Genomic DNA, 26364 nt, shown 5'->3' on the forward strand with positions numbered 1-26364 from the left:
TGGGATAAATGTATTCTAAATATATCAAAGGTAGTCATGTATTTTAATGACAATAACTTTTGTAAATCTAACCTGCTGTTTTCTTTCTCAAGTCTATAACCAGCCCAACATATGTGACCAGTTATTATCTGTATCTTTTTTAAAAAATAAATTAGTAAAAAGTAATTTGTTATAAGAGGAAATAATTTTCTAAAGGCAAGATTATATCCTAACAAACCTAATTTTGTTGATGTCAATAATTGGAGAGAAAAACATTCAAATAAAGTCTCATTTGGTCCAGTAGTTCAATTACTAAGTCCTTGAGGATAAAGAAGTGTTCTGGGTTTGTAAGAAGAGAACAGCTTTCAGAGATCAGCAGTCAGAGGAAATGTTCTCCCCAGCACACTGTCCTTGTACAAAAGCATCAGTAAAATACCATAGACAACAACAGCCAAAAGGTGAAAACAATCCAAGTGTCCACTGACAGATGAATAAATACACAAAATGTGATTTCTGTCTGTCTACTTACCTACCTACTTGCTTATCTACCTATGATGGAATGTTCTTCAGCCTTAAAAAGGAAGAGAATTCTGTCACATGCTACAATATGGATGAATGAATTTTGAGACATTATGCTAAATGAAGTCAGTCAGTCATGGAAGGACAAATACTATATAATTCCACTTATATGAGGTACCTAGCATAGTCAAATTCATAGAGACAGAAATTAGAATTGTGGTTGCCAGGGCCTGGAGAGAGGGCAGGAGGAACAGGGAGTTCTCATTTAATGGGTACAGAGTTTCATTTTGAGAAGATGAAAAAATTCTGGAAATGAATGTTGGTGATGGCTGCAAAACAGCATAAATATACTTAATGCCACAGAACTACACACTTAACACAAAATTTACCATTTTTATGATTTTTATGTCCATTTTACCACAATAAAAATAAATCCATTCATTCTGAAGAAAATTACCATGGGAAGCTCTACATCATTTTGCATGCCTCTTGCCAAAATCAGAGGTAGCTGATGAAGAAGAGGAAGAAATAAATGCAGGACAAAATGAAAAGATAGACAAAGGAGAGCAGTAAAGGGACAGAGAGAGAGAAGAGAGAAGGGAAATGAGGGGTTCCTCCCAGCTGCGTAGCCATCACAGATACATGCTCTCTCCGCCCTAAGTCAGATTTAGAAGGTCATTTCTGAGGACGACAGGTTGCCCACTGAACGAGATTTTCATTCTCTTCTGTTACTCCATACACGGGGCCATATGAAGAAGGGTGTGCCTTTCTGTGTCTGGAGCTTTTCTTTCTTTCTTTTTTTTTTTTTTTTTTGTTCCTACTGTTGAATTACACGAAAGGAGAGGAGCAGGAGTGGGGATACCCGCATAAGCGAAACAAAATAATAAAGAAAAATTTTCGCAGAATAGAGAGGCCTGGAACATAGTTGTTGACTTGGTGCTGGAGCCAGACTTCCTGCTTTTACACCTTGACTCCACAACTTATTAGCCATTAGCTTGTTCATTAAATGTAGCTTCCTCATCTATACACTAAATGCAATAATATTACCTACCTCACGGGATTGTTGTGAGATTAAATGACTTAATATAACATATATAAAACACTTGCTGCTGCTGATAATGATTACATAATTCAGAGAGTTCAGTAGGATTTTTTGTGAAGGGGAATAGATATCCATACATATACATGTATTTAAATATCTCCGTTTTTCTTTTTTTTGCTTCATACACAAGTAGAGACGGTTCCTTTCTTGCTTCTTTAATGACCTGATAAATTTATCTTAACCATAATTGCTTATTTATATCAGGTCAATAATAATTTCCAGAAAACCATTAAAGAACACTATCACTGTATAAATGATAATAAATGAGCTTAGCTCTCAGAAGGAATATATTCAAGATGTCTCTATAGTCTTAAGCAGTTACAAACATAAAGCCTCCCCAAATGTTATGTAATCTCTATTTTATAAGAATATTTATTTTTTTAAACCAAACTAAGAAGAAATTAGTAATTTGAGAGAGACTAGGATTTACATGTAGTTCACCAGTCATGAATGAGAAAGCAGCCCAAAGGAAATACACACAATATGAAAGAAGAAATAATAGAAATTAGAAGTAAAGATTTAAATTTAGTACAAAAAATTTTAACGTGTAAAGCACATACAAATAAAGCATTAGACTTTTATATTCAGTTTTGTATTATTCCAAAAAAAGTCTGTCTCGATACTAATCTCATTAAGAAAATGACTATTTTCAAATTAAAAAATTGTAGTTAATTTCATTTTAGTGTAAATACCTCTATATAGTCCATCCTCTTTCAAAATTGTGTATAGTATTTAAACTGGATAAAAGTATGAGTTTTATAGAAGAATCATGTAAATAAATATTTGAAACAAATTTTGAGAGGCAATCATGAAAAGCTCAGATCATGGGGAACTTCTGACACTTTTCTGGTTATTTAAGGTTTTAAGAACAAACCCCTTTTATATATCAACTTTTGCAATAAAAAGTTTTTGTCAGGCATTACTGATTTGCCTTCCACAGTGGGCACAGTAGGGTGAATGTCACTGAGTTTTTTGATGACAGGTGCTGTACAGTGCCTCAGGGTCACAAGTTACTGTGTACAGACAATATTCTCAGTGTAAAATTTTAGGAGAATGAGCTGAATGTGTCCCCATCCTAGGATATGCATGGGGTTTGCTTTTGGGATCCAATCTATTTTCCAAGTTTTAAAGCCAATAATAGCACGTTTCAAGTGGTATATTGAATTAGATACGTATAACATGCATTACACATGTAACAGCAGCAATTCTTAAAGTTATTTTAAAACAATTTTTTTCATAAATTTGTTTTATTTTACCTAATTTAATTTTTGAAAATTTTTTATTTTTTTCTGTTTCCTTTCTCCACACTGTGACTTCATCATATTCACGGACATTGTAAACTGTTTCTATTCCAGTAGGTGTCAGACTTTCCCAGCGTGCAGACCACAGAGCCTCTGGAAAGGCAGGCTAATAGATGCTGTGATGTGTAATTCTTCACTTAAATCACTTGTTCTTGGATACTGACTCTTAACGTTTCCCCCAAATAATACATTTTAAATTAACATTTTCATATTTAAATAAATATCAGGTGTAGAAATATAAACATTTGTCATTTAATGACCTGCACTATATAAGCACTTGTTAAATTCCAGTATGTATAATATAGTATGTATAATATAGTATGTATTTATATGTTCAGCAATTTAGTGAGTAGAAATATCAAAGAAATAGAAGGAAATTATTAATGAAAAAATTCAGATACAGAATATACTTTATTTAGTGTTTTTACGGGCAGTAATGTAGTAGATGCATTTATTTCTCAGGGACATAAAAAATACTCTTTAATATAATAATGTGTTTTAGAATTTTACAGCATGTGAGAATAATCCCTTTGGATGTTATTAGGTCTTGATAAGAACTTTGCAAACTACACATGATATAGGCTGAATGTTTGTGCCCTTGCCCAAAAGTTCCTATGTTGACATCCAAATAACCATTATAATAGTATTGAGAGAGGGGGTCTTTGGGTAGTGCGCTCATGAAAGGATTAGTACCCTTACAAAAGATGCCCTAGAGAGAACCCCTCCCCTCTCCCCCCATGTGGGGATACAATGTGAAGCCAGGAACCTGAAAAAGGGCTTCACTGACCATGCTGGCAGCCTGCTCCTGGGCTTCCAGCTTCTGGAACTGTGAGAAATAAATTTCTGTTGTCTATAAGGTGTCCAGTCTGTCATTTTGCTATAACAACCTGAATGGACTAAGATAGCATGAGTTTAATTGACCAGATTTTTTACATCTAAAACCTACTCACAATTCACAGAAATAAGCAGGAAAAAATGCATATTATAATAGGCCACTGAATTAATTCAATGGTTTGTTTTTGTAATTTTAAACCATTAAATTTTAAAATTATAGTATTTACAGTTTCTATTTACAAGTGGTCTAATAAAAGACTTTGGTCCAATAAAAGAATTATAGTAGAACTTGTCATTTTAGACATTATATTAGAAATCATAATTCATTTAATTCAAGCCTCCTATTTGTTCATAAAGCAAGTATGTAGATGATAGAAAGAACAAATGAAATTCTAAAAGAAATCAAGTCATTAAACTCAGCAAATAAAATATTCATCTTGTTTCATATTCAACTTTTATTTCCCTTCTGACCCCTTTCATTAACATTTTATCATATTTATGACCATTCTGTATACAAACTAAAATACAACAAAAAGTGAGAAACTCTCTGGTCTAGCCCTGATGTGTGCTCTCTCTCCCCTCCCTTTTTAAAAAAAACAAAACAACAACAGCAAAAAACCCTCTTCAACTGAGCATCCATACTTCTATAGAGACCATATCTCCCAAATTTGTCTCTCTAGCCTTGATCTCTGTTTTGAACTCCAGATCCATCCAATAATCAGTCACTTATTGACATAAGTATTCCTTTTACTTAGAATCACTATAAAAATGCCAAGAGTAGTAGGGGAAAAAACTCCCAAAACCTAAGGTGAGTTTATCCCAAATCAACCAGGTTTTATCATAAAGAAACAAGAATTTTTCTTCGAGGAGGATTCTTCTTTGTATTTGCATATTGGTCCATAGATTTTACATTCAGTTTGTTAAATATCATGTACCCACTGTAAGCCTAAGGCTTTACTAGCACTGAAAATGTGTCCCTGTACATAAGGAAATCACAAGTTCTCTATCATTACAGTGCACTGTTGTAAGTGTGCTGATAGACAGATTCAAAGAGAGCTATGTGAACAGTTAGTGGGGCCACCTAAGTTAGCCTGAGAAGGCGTCCTGGAAGTATTATTAGGTGTAAAAGAAGCAGGTGATGGGAAAGGAAGACCATGCCCACCAGGGGGACAAACAAGGAACAAAGATAAATTTAACAAATGGTGTGTAATGGACTAGAGAACTACACATTTTAACTGCCAGAAAGTCACAGAAGCTGAGGCTGGAGAGGTAGGCAGGAGCCCGGTCAAGGATGGTGTTGTGTGATGAACTTGGTATGAAGTCTAGATTTTATGCTAGAGGTAAAGAACAGCCTCTGAAGGCTCCGAGACAGGGAAACAAACTGGTCAGTCTTCTTTTCCCAATTGGGATAATAGACTGTATTTGCTGAAGGAATGTAACAGAGGGACTGAGAGCTACGTCTCTGAAGCCAGCCAGCCAGAGTTGGAATTTCTACCTTGAGACTTACTAGCTGAGTGACCTTGGTTAAGTTTCTTAACCTCTCTGTAATGAAATAATAACAGAATCATCATGGAATTATGGTAGTGATGAAATAATTGAAAATATAGGTACACAGATATATTTACTCAGAACCCAGTACAGTACTAGGAACAAATGCCACAAAGTGTTTGCTCTTATTATTTGCTAATCAAATAAAAATATAAAAAACCTCTTTTGACCTTATCAAGGTTTCTTTGCATCAGCATTGTGTCCATATGAGATGGACCTAAGTTTTCTCTAATACCATTATCAGTTGCATGGCTGAATATGTAAGAAGTTGGGACTTACTGGAAAGGGTTCCTAAAAGAAAACCTCAGATCTCTAGGACCTCAGGTTGTAGAATCTCTAAGTACCATTTGTACTTTCTCTATAAATAATTTAAAATTATTTTCATTGGAAAATCCATCGGATGAAGCTCTGTTCATCAAGTTACACCTTGAATGTCCTTCTAACACATATTGAAATTTGAAAAATCTAATAGATATGCCAGTGCATACTTTTTAAATGACAGATTCCTTGGAAGTAGGAATTATTCTTATTTAAAAAATTCTATGTAACCCCAGGGATGAGCACAGTGTTAGGCACATAATAGGCAATATATAAACAATCATCAAATAAATAAGGGTTCATAGCTTTGAAAGTGAGGACTTTGGATAAAACAATTGGCATTTACTTAAAAACTAGTATATTCATCAGATTATCAATCACTAGTTCTGATTTTGAAACAACCATATGCCACTTTCTATATGCTCTGTAAAGTTTAAGTGATATTTTAATTTAAAGTATCCTCTTCTTTTGGTCGTATTTACTGTTCTATTGAAAAATCTCTTGACGACAGCATCACTAAACAGTGCAGATCATTTCCTGTGAATGCCTAAGAGTTCTATATAATTGGGTTTAAAAATTGTGGAGTCTAACAAAATATGATTAATAGAAATGATCTTGCCAATGACTTAGAAAAGGCTCTCAATGACATTTGTTACTATTATTTAACTAACCACATTCTATTGTTCCTAAACATGAGAAAGTTTAATTTATATCTGTTAAAAGATCTGTTATAGACAAAGTCTACCCAAATTTTACAATTTGTAGCATTTCTTTTACAGTAAATTGTTCCAAATTCCACCAAGTTAAGAAGCTTTTAGTTAAAATCAGATTCACTTTCATATTAAAAAATTCTATATCCTTTGAAGTACAGTGAAAAATGGATTTGAATAACAAATAATACATAAATGTGACTCTATTGGCTTATATTGTTCCCAGTGTCCCCTCCTCTTTATATGAACAACAGTGTTAACACACCATCTTGCACATAGCAGGTGCAAGTTGCTATTATTAACATAAATTATCTTATATAGTTAGTCAGGTGTTTAACTCAAGCTCCCAAGGCATTATTTGGTGTCTTGAAACTATTTTATTACAGGTAAAAGGCATAGCTTTCAACTTCATAATACTAAACCTTTAGTATTCCAAACATGCAAATAACTTTGAACATTAAATGAATAAAACGCTGACTTGCATTTTTCACAAGTTTTTTCCTTGTTTTTGTTTTGTTGTTGTTGGGTTTTTTTTTTTTTTTTTGGTCCTCTTGAAAGTCTTTTTTAATGATACTCTTATAAGCGTTATTATTTTGCTTCAGTTCAGATTGAATTTTCTCTAATTTTAAATCAAAATCAATTTGAAAAATTGTCTTTTTTATTCAACACATTCCTGATGATGGCATAACTCAATGTAACAGTACTAGTAAAATATGGTTTGTTGAGCATCTATTCTGTGAGAAGCATGCATCTAGGCACAGTTCATTAATTAGAATCTTGCATGATAACCCTGCAAAGTTGGTATTTTTATCGGTACTCACTATATCATATCTGTATTTTACGAATGAAGAAACTGAGATTCAGGGAGATCAATTGACTTGCACAAAGTCATGGATCTAGATAGCACTGGAGCCAGGTTTCCAACCCAGTTCTGAGCACAACCAACAAACCCTTGAGTTGAATTAATTAAATTAACAGTCACTGTGGTGGTACATTGCTAGTGACTATCCCCAGTTAAAGCACCTCTATTAGTGACTTCACCCTCTTCAATTACAACAAATTGCTGCCTTTTGTTTATTCATCTTTTCCCTGTTAGATAAGGTAATACTTAATTACCTGACCTAACTGAAATATGACCCGGTTTCATCTTGAACATGAAATCGTTTTCTGGGACTGAGATAGTTTAATTGTTAGCCTGTAATCTTATAAACCTTATAGTTAGAAAGAAGAAAAAAAGAATGGTCCTTACTTTCCTCTAGTCGTTTCAAAACTTGGTTTTTGATAGCTGGTTCTTTGGCTGCCACTGCCGTCACCTCTGCTGAGGTATGTTTCCCGTGGGGATCGATTTCCCACACCTCCAACTGAGTTTAGAGAACTGGTTTGTTCATTTGACTTTCTGGCAAAGCTCTGAAGAAATTTCAGTGTGGAGTTGGGAAGGACCACAGACTCTGCTTTAGGACTGAACTTGATGCTAGAGCTGATCAGGAGGGCAGGAGTTTGTAACTTCAGCACCCTTTCTGGCTTCTCTGTGGGCGCGAGCGTTTGGTTTTTCACAGCCTTGGGAGATGTGCTTGTCTCCGGGGGAAGCAGTGTTGATTTCAGAAGACCCTCTTCAGAGGCACTGGCCTCAGGAGCTGTGGCCATCTCAGCAGATGTGGTCTGAGTGGTCGGCAGCATCTGGCGACTTTGTATTCTGCTTAGAGGAACTGAAGTAGAGGTCACATTCTTCTGGGAGTTCTCATCCTCTGGTATAGTCCAAGTTTGTGTAGTGTCCTTTAGCCCAAAGCCCCCACTCCATAAACTAGAAAGCAGGATAAATAGCCTTGCTCCTTTCATCTCAGCAGCTTGAAGCAAGAAAGCTATGTGAAGTTAGGGGATAAGATCCTTCTGGCTTTTTTGACAGCTGCTTCCACACTGGATCTGCTAAGACAGAGCTCTGCCAGTTTGAGATGTGTAGAGGAAGCAGGTTTCTGTGTTTTGTAGTGGACTCAGGAAGTTTGATTTCCTGTTTCTGAGGTTTTGTGTGATCTGTGACCCCTGGTAGGATGATCTGTGGAAGCAGTGAAGGGTGTCTGATGAAGCTAGGGGTAAATGGGAAAACACAGGCAATTATTATCAGGAAAACCCATGGGAAAAACATGAAGTAATTTTCCTTTCCTAGGTTCACTCATGTTTCATGTGTTGATGACTTTGAAGAGAAATTTCACATTGACGATGGAATTTTGTTTGCATAGGCTGAATGAAGGAGTTTAACATTTTGTTCTACTCTACAAGGAAATTGAGAAAAAATTTTGTAACACTTCCTTTCCCCTGTGCCCCACCCAGAGAGCCACATTTTGTTCAAGGCTGTATATGCATGCATACAAACAAAAACTCATCTATGGTGTCTTTGTTCTTTCATGCAGCACAGGCTGAATTATGAAAAAAATATATACCCCTATTTTTGTATATACACTTCAGCTGCAGTAGCATTATTTGAAGTTAATCTCAATGATGATGATAAAAGCATAAATTATTGAATTATGTCAGTATACAAAAAATTCACTTTAAATTTTGCTCTTAAAACTTCTATCAGAACCAATTAATGGAATGATAATCAGAAATTTAGTTCTTCTATTTTCTAATCCTGATATTCTAGTGGTTGGAGGTAATTAGTATTTTACCATTAAGGAATGGATGAAGAAAAAGTGGAGTCACATGAAAATAAATTAAACATGGATCATATGTAAGGCTTTGTACTTATATTGCAGTACAAAAGTACACCCCCTGCAGATAGTAGAGAACTAAATTAATCAAAGACTTTTCTATGGTTGTTTTCCCACTTGAGATGCTTCATGGAATTTATGATTTCACTACTCCAGCAAATTTCTGATTCTCAAGCTTCCATCAAGCTCTCTCATCTGTAAAATATTCCATAGCAGACATATAAATAACAAGTTAGAACAGTTCACCCATCCAGACCTTCCTTCCTTCATTCATTCAGTAATTACCCAAACCCTCAGTGAGCTTCAGCAAGATACTTGCTTAAGTACTGAGATTATAAAGCAAGAATATTCTTGGCTCTCAATTTGCTATGGTCTATTATGTTATCTGAAGGCTCGATGTATGTATAATTAATCTTTCTGTCAACTTCTGTGCCAGGCATTAGGTTCCTGCTAAATATTCAGTCATGGAATGTTTTCTTTCAGAATTGGAAAATTGGAAACCTCATGACTATTTGGTTATATATTACTATAAGTATATAGTATTGTCTCTAGTCCCAGATACAGGACACCAGGATTTGAAACAAGACCTATTTTTTCTCTGAACCACTGACTTTTTGGTCTTAATACTTTTTTCTCCCCTTAATCTTTGCCGTTCACTTACATAAGCATCTTGTTGACATATTAGAGAGTATATAATATGAGGTTATTTAAACTACAACCAACATTCATCAGCAGAAACTCCAGTTGACTTTCATATGGAGTACGAAGCATCTGTTTTTCGGATATACCACAGAACAATCCCACAAAGCCTGAATTAGTAAAAGATCAAAAAGGTCCAGCACAGACAAGCCAGGCAGCAATTTGTTACTAAAAAGAGCAATGAAACTGCATAATTTTCACAACTCTAACATGGTTTTTCAGTACTAAGAAAAAGACATTACAGCTTCCTTATCTGGAAAAGACACAAGTAACTGTCTTTGGCTTAGAGCTGAAGAGTATTTGGAAAAATCCAAGCAAAACGTTTCTGTTTAGTATACAATTTAAAATCCATCTTCTTAGATTTAGTAAAAGTAGATGAAGAGACCATCCTGAAACCTTAAGAAATAACCAGAACAATGTGACACACATAGGTTTTTTGGCTTATCTGGTTTGAAAAAAACATTTTGATCCCTTTTAGGACAAACGAACTTTAGTGGTAAACGGTCACTCATTGGATCTATAACTGATAGCATATGTTTCTCAAATGGTAATAAAAACTGATGAGCTGAGCAATTCATTTTGGCTCCTGTAAGGTATTGATAAATAACGACTTTTGGTTACCCCCATCCTAGCTTGCAAGTGATCTTGTGATCAAAAGGCCTGAGGTTCTATATCTCATTATCAATCCACTAAGCCATCGTGTGCTGGAATTCCCCAGAGAATCCCCGGCTTGTCTAATGGCTTTAGGTGTGTGGATCATCCTTTAATTGGAGACATAAAATATCTGTTCTCCAGAAACTGTCAGAGGGCCTAACCTCAAATTCTGTTCTCTGAGACTTACTGATACTCATCAAATAACAGTTAAAAAAAAATAATATTCCTGGCATCACTGCCTGAAGAATACTCAATCCATTCTTTGAACTATGCTAAATACTAACCTTGGATTAAACTGTATCATCAGAGTTTTGTATATCTGGACCCCACCATTCTGTTACACCCCCATGGCCCACTAAATTTTTTATAATGAATTATGTTTTACCCTATTTTTTCACTGAGTAATTTATAAGAACAAAACTGTGAAACTCATTAGATTATGTTGTATCAAGAGGTTTTTATGTCATATTTCATGGTCCCATAAACATAGAATTGAAAACATACTGCAAAACATGTTCTTCCTAGATAATGAGATAATGGGTTATTTCAGTTTTCTTTTTCTAATTTATTATTATTTTCATACTCTTTTTTAAATTACAAGAAAATAACAAAAAATGTTATTATTTTGAAATAAAAATATAAAGAGTTAAAAGAGACTCTTAGATTGAGGATTTCATTGTTTGTAGGTGGTGCTGTGTATTACTTAAAGCCACATGAAAGGCTGCAAAAGTTATTATTCTTTGGAAAATGTTGGGCATATGGAATAACTTCTACTAGATTAATAGATTTCTTAGCAGCTTCTTCCTTTCTTTCTCACATGAGAAATTCTTTTCTTAAAATAGTATAAAACATTTAAAATAATATTTCATTATAGTCTTCCATAAACCGACATTGTCAAAAGATAACTGCAGGAAGCAAAGTTCTAAGCTTTTTTCAATTTTATGTTGGTTGAAAGTATTAAAAACCTGTTAAATTTATATGTGGACCAAGGGGATTATAAAGATACAGTAAAAGGGCTGGAGGAAGAAGAGTAACAGATTTACGTGTGATTTTGATGAGCCAAACAACATGCTAAGTAAGCTAAATTTGGCACATTGTTTAATTCTCCCAATGATGTAAAGTATTCTACTTTAATTTGACTGATAGAAAGTCAGGCTCAAAGAAGTTAAACAACTTCCTAGGGTAACACACTGGTAATTGATAGAACAGAGACTTATGTCCAATTCTGATTCTTTCCACTATGTAATAATAACCCCCCAAAGAAATAGTAAACATCTAAGTTTACAAAAATCTAGAAAAATAATTTTCAAATTATCTTAAATTCATTTTAATTATTTTAAGCTTTTATCTTTCTGCTAAAACATACATAGAGATACCACTAATAATTGAATGATTTCTGTTAACTTGAATTTATGAAATTAAAGAGGAAATTTTGTGTTCTTATATTTTCTTTTAGTCTAATCTTTCCTGTTTTATTCTTTTTGGTTGGATGCCATTTTTAATTCTTGTGCAGTATTGTAAGTGATGACCTTGCCTTATCCTTGACAGCACAGATAAGGTGCTCCTTTCATTTGCTAGAATGGAACCTGCAGGGCAGTATAAGACTACTGCACCCCCGGCATCTAGGACAGTGTTTGGCAGGCACTCGATAAATATTTATCAAATAAATGAATGAATGGATAAAACTATTAATGTACTTCTATATATCTGTAATAATAATACCTGTCAGGGAATTAAATAGGGGAGGATCTATTTCCCCAACTCATAGCCACATTAAAGAAAGAAAAAAAAAAAAGCAATGTAAATTAATACAAGGTACTCCCTCTATGAATATAGTTCTGTCTACTAGAACACCCTTTTGATCATATTACCTCTTGTAAGTCCTTCCTAAATAAAATTCAGAAAGCCTATTGCTTCTACTTCTTCTGTTTGCAAAATATATTTCAGATGGGTTATTTTGAAAGCATTACAGGCACATAAGAGTCATAAAGCAAAGTCTAAGAGCTGTATAATAAAGGGTAATAAAGTAGTAGTAATGGCAGAAAGACCTAAGATGTGCAAACAAATTGAAATTAAGAGCAAGATTTAGGTTTGAGTGGGCTGGTAGAAAAGGAAATATGGAAATATGATGAATCATATAATTCTTAATATTAAGTAAGAGAAGCATATTAGTTTGTCAGGAAAAAATACAACATATTTTAGTCTAACATAAAATTTTTAACTTTCTAATTAAGAACATAAAGGACAAATTGATAAAAGATGACCAAATATCCCTCATAAGCAAATGTTTATATTGATAGGCTGCAAAATTATCCTATTGCTTATTTTATATTTCTCATTTAAGGAGGACAACATACTTGAAAGAGTTAATCTAAAAAATCTTTAAGACTAATTTTTTTGCACACTTTAAGAAATAGCAATATTTTCTTTTCCTTCTTGAAGAAAGTTGTCTGGTCATTGAGTGATTATCATTAATGCATTAATGACTTCTGCTTCTGGAAATATGGAATAGGTGTACTTTTCCCTATTCTTCCTGTTAAGTACACCTAAAAATCCTGGACACTATATGTGAAACAAACATAAGAAGACTCTAAAAGGTGAAGAAAAGAAGGCAGACTGGCTAGGAGACCCGAGGAAAACACAGCATTGGGTTCTCTGGATTTCCTTTTTGCCTCATATATCCTAGACTGGGTTCTGGAGAAATTGGCACACTAGAAACATCTACGACATAAACAACCAAAGCCACAAGAAAAGCCAAAGGACCAGGAAATGGTCAGCCTAGACAGAAAGAAATCTTTCTAGACAGTAACTGCTCTACTCCCACCAAATATCACAGAAAAAAACTGTGGTGCTGCCCCTGTCCCTGCCAGCAAAGGCTGAATGGAGAGCTTAGATTTCCACATTCACAAGGTTATAACAGGCAGCCTCAGCCCCCATCCCTTCCCTGGGGTAGTGACAGAGAAGTCCAACAGAGGAGCCAGAAATTTCATCATCAAGAATACTCCACTAAGTCACTGCCATAACCCAATAAGACTGGGTAAAGGACAAGAGAACTGGAAAAAACATAAACCAAACCCTAAGGCATGCCAAGTCTTCACTGGGTACATGTCCATAGTCTCCCAAAGGCTGGAGATAAGGCAAAGGTTGGAGAAATACAGAAATTCAGGGGCAGGTGTGGGAAAAAAGAATTCATCAGAGATTTAAAAAAAAAAGATTTTTTTACAGTAAAGTTCAGATCTCCGACAGTGTTTTCATCAACTCCTCTTCACTCCACTCCACTGGAGAGAAAGGAATTCCCACCCTAGGGTTATGGGGCTAGCTGAACACATGACACCCAACACTGAACAGATGAGATTGGTAGCAGTTTGCACATATACTCACAGCCCTGGGGAGGAAGACACCACACACCACACAGGGCCACACAGGGCTTGCACTCCAGAACACAACAGTAAGAGGCAGGCTTTTTAATGTGAAGAGTGAGGGTTGCCCCTGGCTCTCACTGGAGGATGCAACTGGCTTGCTTGAATAATTCTATGGGCTGTCAGGGAATTGAAACCCACACTCAAGGACAAGCAGGAAATATGCCTGGTCTCCTTGATAAAGAGAATTGTTTGGCCAGGGGACCTTATCCACTGGAGCAGAGTGGAAAAGGGAACTTGTGGTTAGGCCATACTCTGGGTGTCACATATCAAGGCAGCATATAATAGTACAACTTAATTTTAGACCTTATACCACACAAAGTTCAGAGAGCTTTTTTTTTTTTTTTTTTTGGCATCATAAAGGATGACAGACTCTTCCAGAGTTTTGCTTGTGCTCAGATCTCAAGCTTAGTTAAAAAGAAAATCCTGATCATGCTCTTAAAGTATTTAAAAACTGTGGTAAGTTAAAACTATAAAAGATACAACAACTTTAGATTAGACACAGCTCAACTACAAACTGGTGCAACTCAGCCCCAAAACCAGAGGCCAGATAGGAGAAAGAGTATCCCCTTTCCTGAGGCGAATATTATTTACTAAAGTTCTTTTACACGTAATGCCTCTTGAAAATTATGAGACAAACAAAGAAACAAAAAATGTGACCTATAGTCAAGAAAGAAAACATTAATAGAAAAAGACTCAGAAAAGGCTCAGCTAGCTATTAGGGACAGAGAATTTAGTGTAACTATGCTAGAATGAGAGCAATATGTCTGAACACAAAGGGAGTTTCAGCAGAGGCAAAAAAACTATAAAGAAAATAGAAATGCTAGGAATAGAAAATATGATATCAGAAATAAAGAATTAATTTGATAAGCTGAATAGCACCGTGGAAATATCAAAGAGAACAATTGCCTAACTTGAAGACAGGTCAAAAGGAAATTGTTCAAACTGAAAAACTAAAAAGATAAATATGTAGACAAAAGGAACAGTGTCTGAGATCTGCAAAACATTTTCATTTGGTGTGACATACATATAATTGAAGTAAATAAAATAAAAACTAAAGGAGAAAAGAAAGAAATTAGGACAAAAGATAAAATTTTAAAAGATAATAGATTCTTCCAAGATTGCTCAAACACATTAACCCAATCACTAAAGAAGTTCAGAAAACCCCAAGAAGGAAACTGTGCCTGGACATATTGTAAGTAAAATCTTGAAACACCAAAGAAAATATTAAAAGCATTAAATAATTTTTTAAAAGCCACATTACATAAAGGATACAACAATTATGGTTGACTTTTCATTAAATACAATGAGAGAAGACAATGGAATGACATCTTTGATGTACTCAAAAGAAAAAAGTAATCTGTTAATTTAGAATTATGTATCTATCCAGTAAAAATATCCCTAAAAGTGAAGGAAAAATAAAGACATCTTTAGAAGGCAAAACCTGAAAGGTTTTGTCTCCAGAAGACCTACATGTCAATATATTTGACAATTTAAATGAAGAGGATATATTACTTTTTAAAAAAAATTTACTAAAATTGATAGAAAGAACCATAAGCAAATCTAAAAAGATTCATTCATAATAAGCTTTCCAACAAATAAAACTCCAGGCCCAGATGGCTTCACTATTAACTTCTGTCAAATACTTAAAGAAGCACTATCATGAGTCTTCATGAACTCTTTCCAAAAATAGAAGAGGAAACAATATATTCAATCTCGATTCATCAGGTAAGAAAAACATCAATACCAAGTATTGCAAGGCCAAATACTTCAATAAAAACAAACCACAGACTAATATCCTTCATGGACATGAAAACAAAAATACTCGTAACTAAATATTGGCCCTTTGTAAAATACTATTATATCATGACTCCATGGGGATTATTATAGGAATTCAAGGTTGGTTCATGTTAAAATCCCTCTACATATTAGGAATAGAAGGGCATCAATAAAAAAAACTGCAGATGACATCTCTATTAATCATGAAACACTGAATGCTTTTCCCCTGATATAAAGAACAGCAAAAAAAAATTTTTTTTTAAATCTTAATAACTTCTACTCACTCTTATATTGGAAGTTCTAGTCAGTGCAACAAGGCAAACAAAAGAAACAAAAGTAGGGTGACTGGAAAGGAAAAGTAAAATGCTGTTATATAGAGATAGAGATGACATACCCATGTACATAGCACCTCTGTGTAATCCTCAAAAATTAAAAAAAAAAAAAAACTGATCTACTAATTAATGAATTTAGGCAAGTTCACAATACAATTGGGTCTAAAAGGGTCAGGCAGTTTTCAAAAAGAACTAAAATGAATAGCTGACACTACATGATTTCAAGACAATCTATAATAAGAATAAAGTCATTTTGTTATTCCAAATAATTTAAGGCTAAGAGAGTTTTCTCTAAAATTAGAACACCTGAAAGAAATAGTCTAGAAATCAATCCACAGTGATTTTGGACAAAGGCACTGTCAATTCAACAATAAAAAAATCTTATTAATAAAAGACACTGGAACAAATAAATATATAAGTTTTAAAAAATGACCCTTTAATGCCAATACACTCCAAACCCAAAATTAATTTAAAAAGAATCATAGACTAAATTTAAAAACTAAACCATAACCTTCAAGAAACAAACATTAAGAGAATATCCTTATGATCTTGGTATAGAGAAAGATTTCTTTGATAGGATACAGAAACCATGAACTATAAGAAATTAATACATTGAACCCCTTTAAAATTAAAAACTTCAGCTCATCAAAGGATACAACTAAGGAAATGCATAGCAAGCCCCACATTGGAGAAAATAATAGGAATTTAGACATTTGAACAAGTTACCTATTTAGAATATAAAATGAATTCCTATAAATCAATAATAAAAAAACAAATGATCTAATAAATTGACAAAAGCCTTGAACAGACACAGAACAAAAAAATACACAAATGGGCAACATCAAAAGGTGCCCAGCAATTTTAGTTATCAGAGCAAGGCAAAACAATTAAAACTAGAATGAGATACCAGTTCACTACCATTAGCAGAACTAAAACTTAACGAGTGTCACAACATCAAATCCTGGAAGGGACTAAAGCAGTCAGAACTCTTGTATGTTTCCAGTAGAAATGTAAAATAGTACTACCACTTTGGAGAACAGTGTGACAATTTTAAAGTTAAATATCCATCTCACCCTTGACAAAGGAATTTTACATTGATATATTTACCTGGGAGAAACAAAAACATGTCCACAAAAAGACATGTACAGGAGTATTCAGAACAGCCTTACTCATAATAGTGGCCCCAAACTGGAAACAACCCAAATGTCCATTAAGAGAAGAAGATATAAATCAAGAGTGAAATATTCAAACAATAGAACACTACTCTGCATTAAAAAGGAATGAAATACTGATATATACAATAACATGAATGAATCTCAAAGTCAATATGTTGAGTGAGAGATTTGAGACAGAAAAGAACATCTGTTACAGTTCTATGTGTGTGAGATCCAAGACCAGGAAGTACTCATTTATGGTGGTAGAAATCAGAAAGTCGTTTTTTTCTGGAGGTAGGAGGGTTTATTGGAAAAGGACATGAAAGATATTTCTTAGATGATTGATATATTTTATATTTTGCTTTGGGTTGAGGGTACTGAATATATAAAATTGTTAAATCATTGAACTGAACACTGAAGAGCTGTACATTTTATTGTAGGTAATTTACACATTAAGTTTTTTAAGTGTAAGAGAATTTAATAAGCTTAAAATCAAGAATGTTCACCCCTGCCCAGCAGTGTGTTGAACTTTCTCAAATTAAGTGTACAATCTTTCCTTTATCAAATACAACAAATCTAATACTTACATTCATTTGTAGAGCAGAAATCTCCTCCAGGGCAGAAAGTCATTTTAAATTAAACTGATGTTTACCAAAAATTTAATATGTCTAGAACATAAAATGAAGGGAAAAATATAGTAGGACACTGAAAAAATTTCACTGTTAAAATCAGGATTAAAATCCAGGTTTTCTAAGACCAAGTCAGTGGTCTTTGTATATGTAACACTGTCTTCGTATGCATTCTCTTAAAACCATCTAAACCCAGTTAAATTTAGAGATAAGAAGATTTGTTCTAATTTTATTAAAGTGGGGAAAATGTTAATTCCTGTTTCTAACTGTATATACATATATATCAACATATATATTTATTGTTAAGTCCAAATAATGTTGATAAAAATGATTCAGTATCAGGAATGTGGATTTATAAAAAGACAGCAACAGCAAAGACCTAATAATAGTAGTTGACTAGCAAATCCAACAATTCTTTTTATGTTTTTTTAACTGTAACAAAACTCAGAAAGACGAAAAGCCAATAATATCCCCCTACCTTAGAGGAATTAAAGAAGAATGGTCATTCAACTGAAATGCGATTATGACATATATATATCACCAAAATATAAAAGTAATTTTTCTGAGAGGGTTGCCTTTCTAAAACAGCAGGAAAATAGTTAATAGAATACCCTAATTTAAAGTAAACTTTGCTTAAATGTAGAGATATCCCAGCTGCTAATAAACTCTCATTAGTAATAAATTTAGGAAATGACCAGATGTTGTAAACAAGTGGTATAATCAGAACAAAAATAGCTCACAAAGCACTTTACAGTCATCTGAAGGATTCTCAGCAGTTGTGATGCATAACTTATTATACTCAACTCCTTCATTAGTTGTATCATTACTGTTCAGTTTCCAAATGCAAAATTATAAATGGAAAGGTAGGCCTGTAGAAGTGGATTCAGTACACAACTTACAGTAATAATCAATGGATTGAAGAAGGTGTACAGCACTTAACTGGGTAAAAATGTAAATCAATGCTAGTTGAGCCATTACTAGAGTAGTAATAACAGCCCTGATTAGATAGAATAAGACATCTTACATTTACCATGGGCAACTTTGACAAACAAAAAACACCTTTAACGTTACTGTCTCAATCCTTCATTAAAAAAGAAAAAAAAAGCATATAATTCATTCATACACACAAAGCACTCACACAAAATGAGAACACTCGCTTTTACAGGTAGAAGAAGTCATTTTGACAAAACAAGTACATCTAACAGTGATTCTCAAATTTCAAAGATTTGTATGTCCTAACTAGAAAACAGCCACATTCCTTTGGGTTCCTTTAATATCTTAGAATAAATAATTCCTAAATTAAAGAAAAATGTATCAAATGTGTTTGCTTCAACTTTACAAATACAATTTTAAAGTATGTATTTGCCAGATTGGAATTTAAATATAACTAGACACTTGCATACACTCTGATAGAATCAGGAAATTGCCTCTATTGGGAGTTAGTTCATTGCTTAGTTTACTGTATGCAAATCAGTTTATCACTGGCTAAGCAGGAAAGGGAATAACCCATTAAGGAAAAAAAAATGGCAGAAAACTATCCCTTTTCTCCAAATACTTTAACTATTTCTTTCAGAACCATAGACAGTACAGTGTAGAAAGAAGGCAGCATGGCAAAGAGTCTCAAGTGTGAACCTGAGATCTTCTCATCCTTGCTCTGTCATGGATTGCTGTTATGATCTTAGACAGGACCCTGGATCTTGCCAAGCTTCAGTTATCTCCTCTGTATTCTGCTGCTGATGACATGGGTCAGTGCACATGAGACTTTTTATACAATGGAAGGTACTATATTGGTCAAAGTTGTGATATTACCATATCAAGAAATCAGAGCTATATTTTATCAATCCTATGCTTAATTTCCATTAAATTTTCTTTACTTTTGCCATAGGAAGAGCCTGGACCCACCTATTCTTGAATTCCTTTGATCTTCAAGGAAGGATTGTTCTTACTCAAAGCACCAGAATGCCTTCTGTGTGGTTCACTTGTTTTATAAATTGGTTTTGAACAGATTATAAATTTTCTAGTTTCCCTTCTCAGGCCAATAGTAAGGCAGATTAACTCTGATTTAATTTCTCCTGATAACTTTAATTGTTAGCTCAGTACACACTAATTTTGTGCCAAGTGTTATCTTAAGTGGCATATAAACTGTATTACTTAATTTCTCTAACACCCCTGCCACTGTGACTTATAATCCCCATTTTACCAAGATGTCAAGGAACTGCCCAAGGTATGGCAGCTGAAAAGTGACAGAACTGTCTTTTGAGCCCAGGTCCTTTAACTCTGAGGCTTTGTCCTCTCCCCAGGGCACCCTGATCTCATGCCTCAATTTAGATTCTTAGTTTTTGTTGATACACAGAGGTCAATTTCTGTTATATTAGCAAGCTGGTGGAAATAGCTAACCCAGAGCTTGCTTTCGAAAGAAAAGAGAGCAATCATATCTGCAAATGCACCAGCTGTCCTTCCCCATGGTTTCTACACCCAGAGCAGTGAGAATATCTGTAACATTAAAGGCAGCAACATTCTACGTCCAAAAGATGAACAGTTTCACAGTACAAAGTCTACTGATTTAGTAGTTGATTAGTCTATCAACTAAAGAAATAACTAAATAATTGTGCCATAAGCAATAATAACACAATAAGAATTTTCTACATAAACGATTTTCTTCAGGGTATTTTCATATATATTATTAAATTCTGCCAGAAATTTTTCTCTACTCACGCTCCTCCTGGATTATGGTAAGTGCCACGCAGTTTAAAGGAAAATTAATGCTTTAAAAAATGAATTCATTGTATGTTCCACAAAGTGCTAACACTATTAATACTCAAAATAGACCTGTAATCTCATCAGAGGCAACTATAGCAAACTTCTGGTTAAAAAAAAAATTCTTTCAAGCAGAATGTTAATTTAGAAACAATCCTTGGTAGCGCTTACCTTAATATTCTTTGCCCATGGATATAAACTAGATGCTCACGTGTGGAACCTCTGTTGGCCTCTTTGTAGGCTGTCTCCAAATAGTCACTTATTTTCAGAACCAGAGAAACAGGAGCTGGAGAGGGGTTGGGGGAGAAAAGCACCCTCACAATAGCCCTGCGGCTATTCTCTGGTGAGTGCCTAGCAACAGAAGCCCGGAGGCCAAGAAACTAAGATGCCTGAGGGCACTGACCCCCCAGCCAGCCTCCTGTCCTCTGACTGTTGCAGGAGCCCAGAGCTCTTACTGAAAAGTGTTATCCAACCTGGAGGTTTAGTCGCCACTGTGATGAAAGTGTTCTGAGGGATGTAAGGCGAAGAGAGTTTTCTCAGAATTCTTGATGGCATTATATTTTGTTAATTAAGAATATTGAAGCCTGTCTTGAAAACAGACGTAACATATAAATCTTATCTATTAAGATGTAGACTTAATTGTATCAGATTTAGAAACAAGAAGAAAGTGGTGTAAGCCGGGGTAATCTATGCTAGCTTTTTTTTTTTTTTTTTTTTTTTGGTTAACACCATTATTGCAGGCCTGGGTTGCTTTACTGAGAGCCTTTCATATTCAGCCATACCTCACTGATAAAATCTGCTCTAATTCTTTGCTAAAGCATTCTGCAGTTTCTTATACAGCTGCAGTAAGCGGGTGGAAAGTGAGTTCTTGGGAGTCTGCATCTCAGACAGAACTTTTCTGGAGCATGGAGAAATTTCAGTCAGCTGCATCTCTTTACACTTCTGCCTCTGTTTCAGCATTTGTTACATTTCTTCTGTTAAGTAAATGTATCTTCCTCTGCAAGCCCGCCTGAAGGGCCCTGTGCTTTGTTGTCTTTTTAATACCTCAGGCCCAATCTTGCACATGATTGGTGATCAATAAACATGTGTTGTTCGCTCTTGTAGCTGAAAGCAGTGGAAGCTTTGACATAAGTTTGAGTTCAGTCCCCATGTATATTTTGCTTCCTTAGAGATCTTTCTCTCTCTGATCAGCTGGAACTCCCAACTAAGGAGTTTCCTGTTTAAAAAAAAAAAAAGTCTCCAGATTTTACCACATTCAGATCTCTGTCTAAAACACTTTTAGAGGTTGAGAGGCATATGGATGGACGTATACCTAAATTCCAGTGAGTTTTCAATGTTCTTGTTTTGACATATACACACAGTCTATTTAGCAAAAACAAAACAAAACAAAAAAACCCCAAATAGAAGTATTCTTTTTTTTTCATTTAAAACCCATTTATAGTTCAAATATTTGCATGCCTTGTGTACAAAAATGACTTATACTTCAAGAGGAGAAAGAATAGTAAGAGTAGTCATGAGTGTTGACTCCATGGAGTCAGTCAAATATGAATTCAGCTGACTCTTACCATTTATTTGCTATATCTTAGGCAAGCCACTTAGTTTTCTTACCTCTTAAATCGAATGTACATAATAATGCTTTCTTTACACATCGTAGTCTCTACTAAATTGACTCGGATCTTTCAGTCTTTCCTAATTCTTGACATAGGTTGGCATAACCCATTTTCTGCCTTTACATCCTCAGAAGCCCAAGTGCTTTACATCCTCTCTAGTGTAGCTTAGTCAACTCAGTATCTCCCCATCTTTGCATCTACTTCTGTTCCTGCATGACTCCAAGACACACAAAGACATGCAGAATGTCTTCATATTTTTAGTGACTTTATAATATTGCTCACTTAAAAACTGATATAATTCACATGCTATAAAATTTACCCTTTTGAAGTCTACAGTTCATTGGTTTTTAGTGTATTCACAAGGTTATACAACCATCACCATTATCTATTTCCAGAATATTTTCATCATGCCATAAAGAAATCCCGTACCCATGCAGTACATCCCTAAAACCCCCAGCCAACATACCTTCTATCAGTATGAATTTGCCTATTCTATACGTTTTGTATAAATGGAATCATACAATATGTGGCCTTATGTGTCTGGCTTCTTTCACTTTCATAATGTTTTCTAGGTTCATTCCTGCTGTAGCAGGTACCAGCACTTTATTGTTTTCTTAGGCTGAATAATGTTCAATTGCGTGTATATACTACATTTTGTTTATCCACTCAACAGTTAAGGGAGATTTAGGTTATGTTTTCTTTTTGAGCTATAAAAAAGGCTATAATAAATAATGCTGCTATGAGCATTTGTGTATAAATTTCTGCAGACATATGTCTTAATTCACCTAAGAGTAGAATTGCTGATAAAGTAACTCTATGTTTAGCTCTTTGGGGAAATGTCAGATATTTCTTTCAAAAAGATTACACCTTTTTACACATCCACCAGCATAGTATGCAGGGTTCCATATTCTCCACATCCTCACCAGCACCTGTAATTGTCTTTTTGATGATAGTCATTCTATTGGGTGGGAAGCAACATTATTTTTGTATCCTGCTCTTAAACACAGAACACAACAGGAGGCAAGGAAAATATTTTTAATTGTTACCAAATTACTCCAAAATTCTATTCCCTTTTCTGGTAATGTTCTTTCCACATCTTATTTGCCTTTCTCGACTACACACACACTTTTCATTTGCTGCCCTTTTGAAGACTTAACTAATGCTTCTAACTCATAGTTATTTATTTATTTATTTTTTTGTCCTGAACTTTATGTCACTTACTTTATGTCCATGCTGCTCATTTATTTACTGCTTTGCTTTATTATCTTCTTATTCATACACCTTATCTTCCCAACTCTATCTGTTTGTTGTTTGATGTATAGAACCATGCCTCATACTTCTGATTATCTCCTATAGCACTTAGCATATACCCAAATTTATTTAGTGGAGCCAAAGTAAAAGCCTTTGGATATTGTTTTATTATTAATTTGGGAATAGCACACTTTCCTGATTTTCTCTTGGCTTTTTTCTACATTATTTTCTAAATACGTCAAGCATTATTTTAGCATCAAAGTTTAGATATTCTTAACTCAAAATATTTATTGTCACACTTTTCATTCTATAGTCTTTTAGGATGTAAGGCAAAACATTTTTGATAAAATGAAATGAAGTATTTCTTTCAAGTAAATTTTTAGCCCTTTAAAATTATCTGTCTACTCTAAGGCCATTTTTAATAACCTGAGTAGTTTTGTTAAGATTTGGTAAATTATTTTTAAGATACCATTTGATTTGTGTTTCAGTGAACCATCAGGTAATATTAACTAAAATAGATAAAATAAAAAAATTTAAAGTTGGCATAATCATATATTGCTATTTTTAATAGAGTTCTGTGTTGATGTAAATATGGAGAAAGAAAGGAAGAAAGGAAATCCTTCCTAAACTTTGTGCATAACATAACCCATTTCTCTGGTTTTTACAGAAAACCAGTGGGGACTATACTCCACATGTCCACTTCTTCATCCCCTAGTCTTTCCACACCCACCCCCCTGACCGGAAAGAAAGGTTTCTATTGCTTCTTATTTCAATGGAATTAATTATTCTCAAGCTCCCCTTGATCTGGCTCCATGGTAACCTCTTTTTGCCAAATAATAATGGTCAATTCTCAGGCTTTCTCTTATTCTAATGATCAGCAGCATTTCACATGGTTAGTAATCCCATCTTTCTGGAAATGCTTTCTTTGCTTGGAATGTGGAAAATAAGATTGCCTTGCATTTTTATCTTACCTCATTGGCCACTCTTTCTCGGTCTTTTCCTTACTCCTCCTATGCTCCCCAACAGCTGAAGTTAGAATGTCCCCTAGCTTAGTACAGTATATGTCCTCTGCACTCCCTAATCTCCAGCTAGTACTAAAAGATCAGCTCGTATATCAAGATTTTTAATACCACCTATGTCCATTTAAGTCTGAAATTTATGTCTCTAATTCAATATTTTCCCTCTGAACTCTCCACAGCCATAGAAAATTATGTGCTTAAAATATTCACTTAGGTGTCTAATGGGTAAGTTCAAAACCAAGCTTTTTATTTTTCTACCCTCATATTAAAAAACAGAACGCAATACCTCTTCTCCGGCTGTCTCATTCATAGTAAAGGACCACAATTCACCCAATTGCTTTCTCTCACCATTCACATCTAACACACAAACAAAAGTGATACCTCTACTTTTGAAATATATTTAGAATGTAACTCATTCCTATGACCTCCACTATTTCCAACTTAGTGTAAGCCACAGTCTTCTCTCTCCTAGACTGTTGTGGTTCTCACCTCTACACTGGCTACACTATTATAAGTACTGCACAACAGAGTGAATTTTTGAAATGTAAGTCATATTCTAAAACTGCTTCTCAAAACTATACAGTAACTTCCTAGTACACTCACTGTAAAATCCAAATTCTTTGTCATCATCTTCAGGGCTCCTCACAACTCTCTGCCTCATCTCATTGCCTAGAACGCTCCATCTCCATTCTCTTAGCTATATTGATGCTCTTCCTGCTATGAAATCACATCAAGCTAATCCTATTTCAGGACTTTTAATTTACTGTTTCCTCTGGTTTCATCTCTGTGGGCTTTGCTCCCTTACATTTACATCTTTTCTGACATGTATCACCTTTTCCAAATGTCCTTTTATGACTAATCTATTAATCTATCCATGTGTATCAGTCATAGTTCTTAGTTGCAAATCATAGAATTCACTATGGGCAGCTTAAGAAGAAATATATGTATTAAAAGATATTAAGTAATACACATTACACCAATACCACAGCTCATATCAATGAAGCCAGGATCCCATTTACATGAATATTTTGAGAAAATAAATACCATAAATTGCCAGTACTGTTCTCTAGACTTTGTACCACCACATCTATGAAGAAATTCAGTGTACTGAATGAAACAAATATCTTTAGGACGTTCAATTCCGTATTGAAATCTTATGTCAGCGAATCTGTTGACAGAATCCAAGATATTGCCTGCATCCTAGATGACAGGTAGCTGAAAAAGTAAGTTTTCTTTTTTCTATTTTGGGGAAGATCAAAACTCGTAATGGAGAAAATTAACAAAATGTAATGCGAGTGCTCAAAAATATTGGTCATCCTTAAATGACGTGTTCATTGTACATGTAAATGGCATGTATTCCCCACTCCCTTTTTTTTTTTACTGCGCTATCATTCTCTGATATTGTAGGCTAAGCCTATTTATTGCCTGGTTTTCTAACTATTGAAAAACAAGGTCCCTGAGAGCAAAAACTTTGTGCGCTTATATCACTGTATATTCAACTCCAAGATGACACTCTTTGATATTCTATGATTCTGTTAGCACATAGGTAGACATACTTTTCAACTTGGAATTGAATACCATGAAGACTATTTCTCATTTAAGTCATTGACTTTCTTGAAAGACAGAGGTGTCTGTGTCTTCAAGAGCAGTATTAGCAAAGTATCTGGCATCCAAGTTAATCTCACTTTGCCATCCTCAGTTGCCTCATCAGTAGAGTGGAGAGCCCAGAAGCACCTGCTTCATAGGACTGTAGTGAAATATAAATGAAATCACCTAGGACTTAGCAAAAGGCTTTCCAACTGGAAAATGGTTAATAAATATTAGATTAAGTTATTATCAGTAATAATACCTATTTTATCTCTACCTTTGTATATCACTAAGCAAAATCTCCAGCCTAGGGTGGAGAATTAAACCATCCATTTAAGAAATACGTCCTTGGGTGAACACAATAACTCATTTTTGAATTGAAGACATAAGTTAGTTGAAAGCAATATTTTTTAAATTAAATTGTCCATAGGAACTTTTACAGAAAAGAATCCAGAGAC

At 34.4% G+C, this 26364-nt stretch overlaps 2 protein-coding genes across 5 annotated transcripts in view; one reads left to right on the plus strand and one right to left on the minus strand.

The window, feature by feature from the left end:
• Nucleotides 1–20699, minus strand: part of MMRN1 (multimerin 1) — a 68661-nt gene extending 47962 nt beyond the window's left edge. Inside the window, exons 1-2 of the mRNA XM_010999746.3 lie at nt 20611–20699; nt 7561–8392 (exon numbers count right to left, since the gene is read on the minus strand). Coding sequence (XP_010998048.2) covers nt 7561–8147 — 587 coding nt within the window. The 5' untranslated portion in view covers nt 8148–8392; nt 20611–20699. The remainder of the gene's footprint in view (nt 1–7560; nt 8393–20610) is intronic.
• The window catches only part of SNCA (synuclein alpha), a 232365-nt gene that overhangs the window by 54461 nt on the left and 151540 nt on the right, over nt 1–26364 (plus strand). The window lies entirely within an intron of this gene.

The sequence above is a fragment of the Camelus dromedarius genome, chromosome 1 (assembly GCF_036321535.1).
Source record: "Camelus dromedarius isolate mCamDro1 chromosome 1, mCamDro1.pat, whole genome shotgun sequence".
In the NCBI taxonomy this organism is placed as follows: Eukaryota; Metazoa; Chordata; class Mammalia; order Artiodactyla; family Camelidae; genus Camelus; species Camelus dromedarius.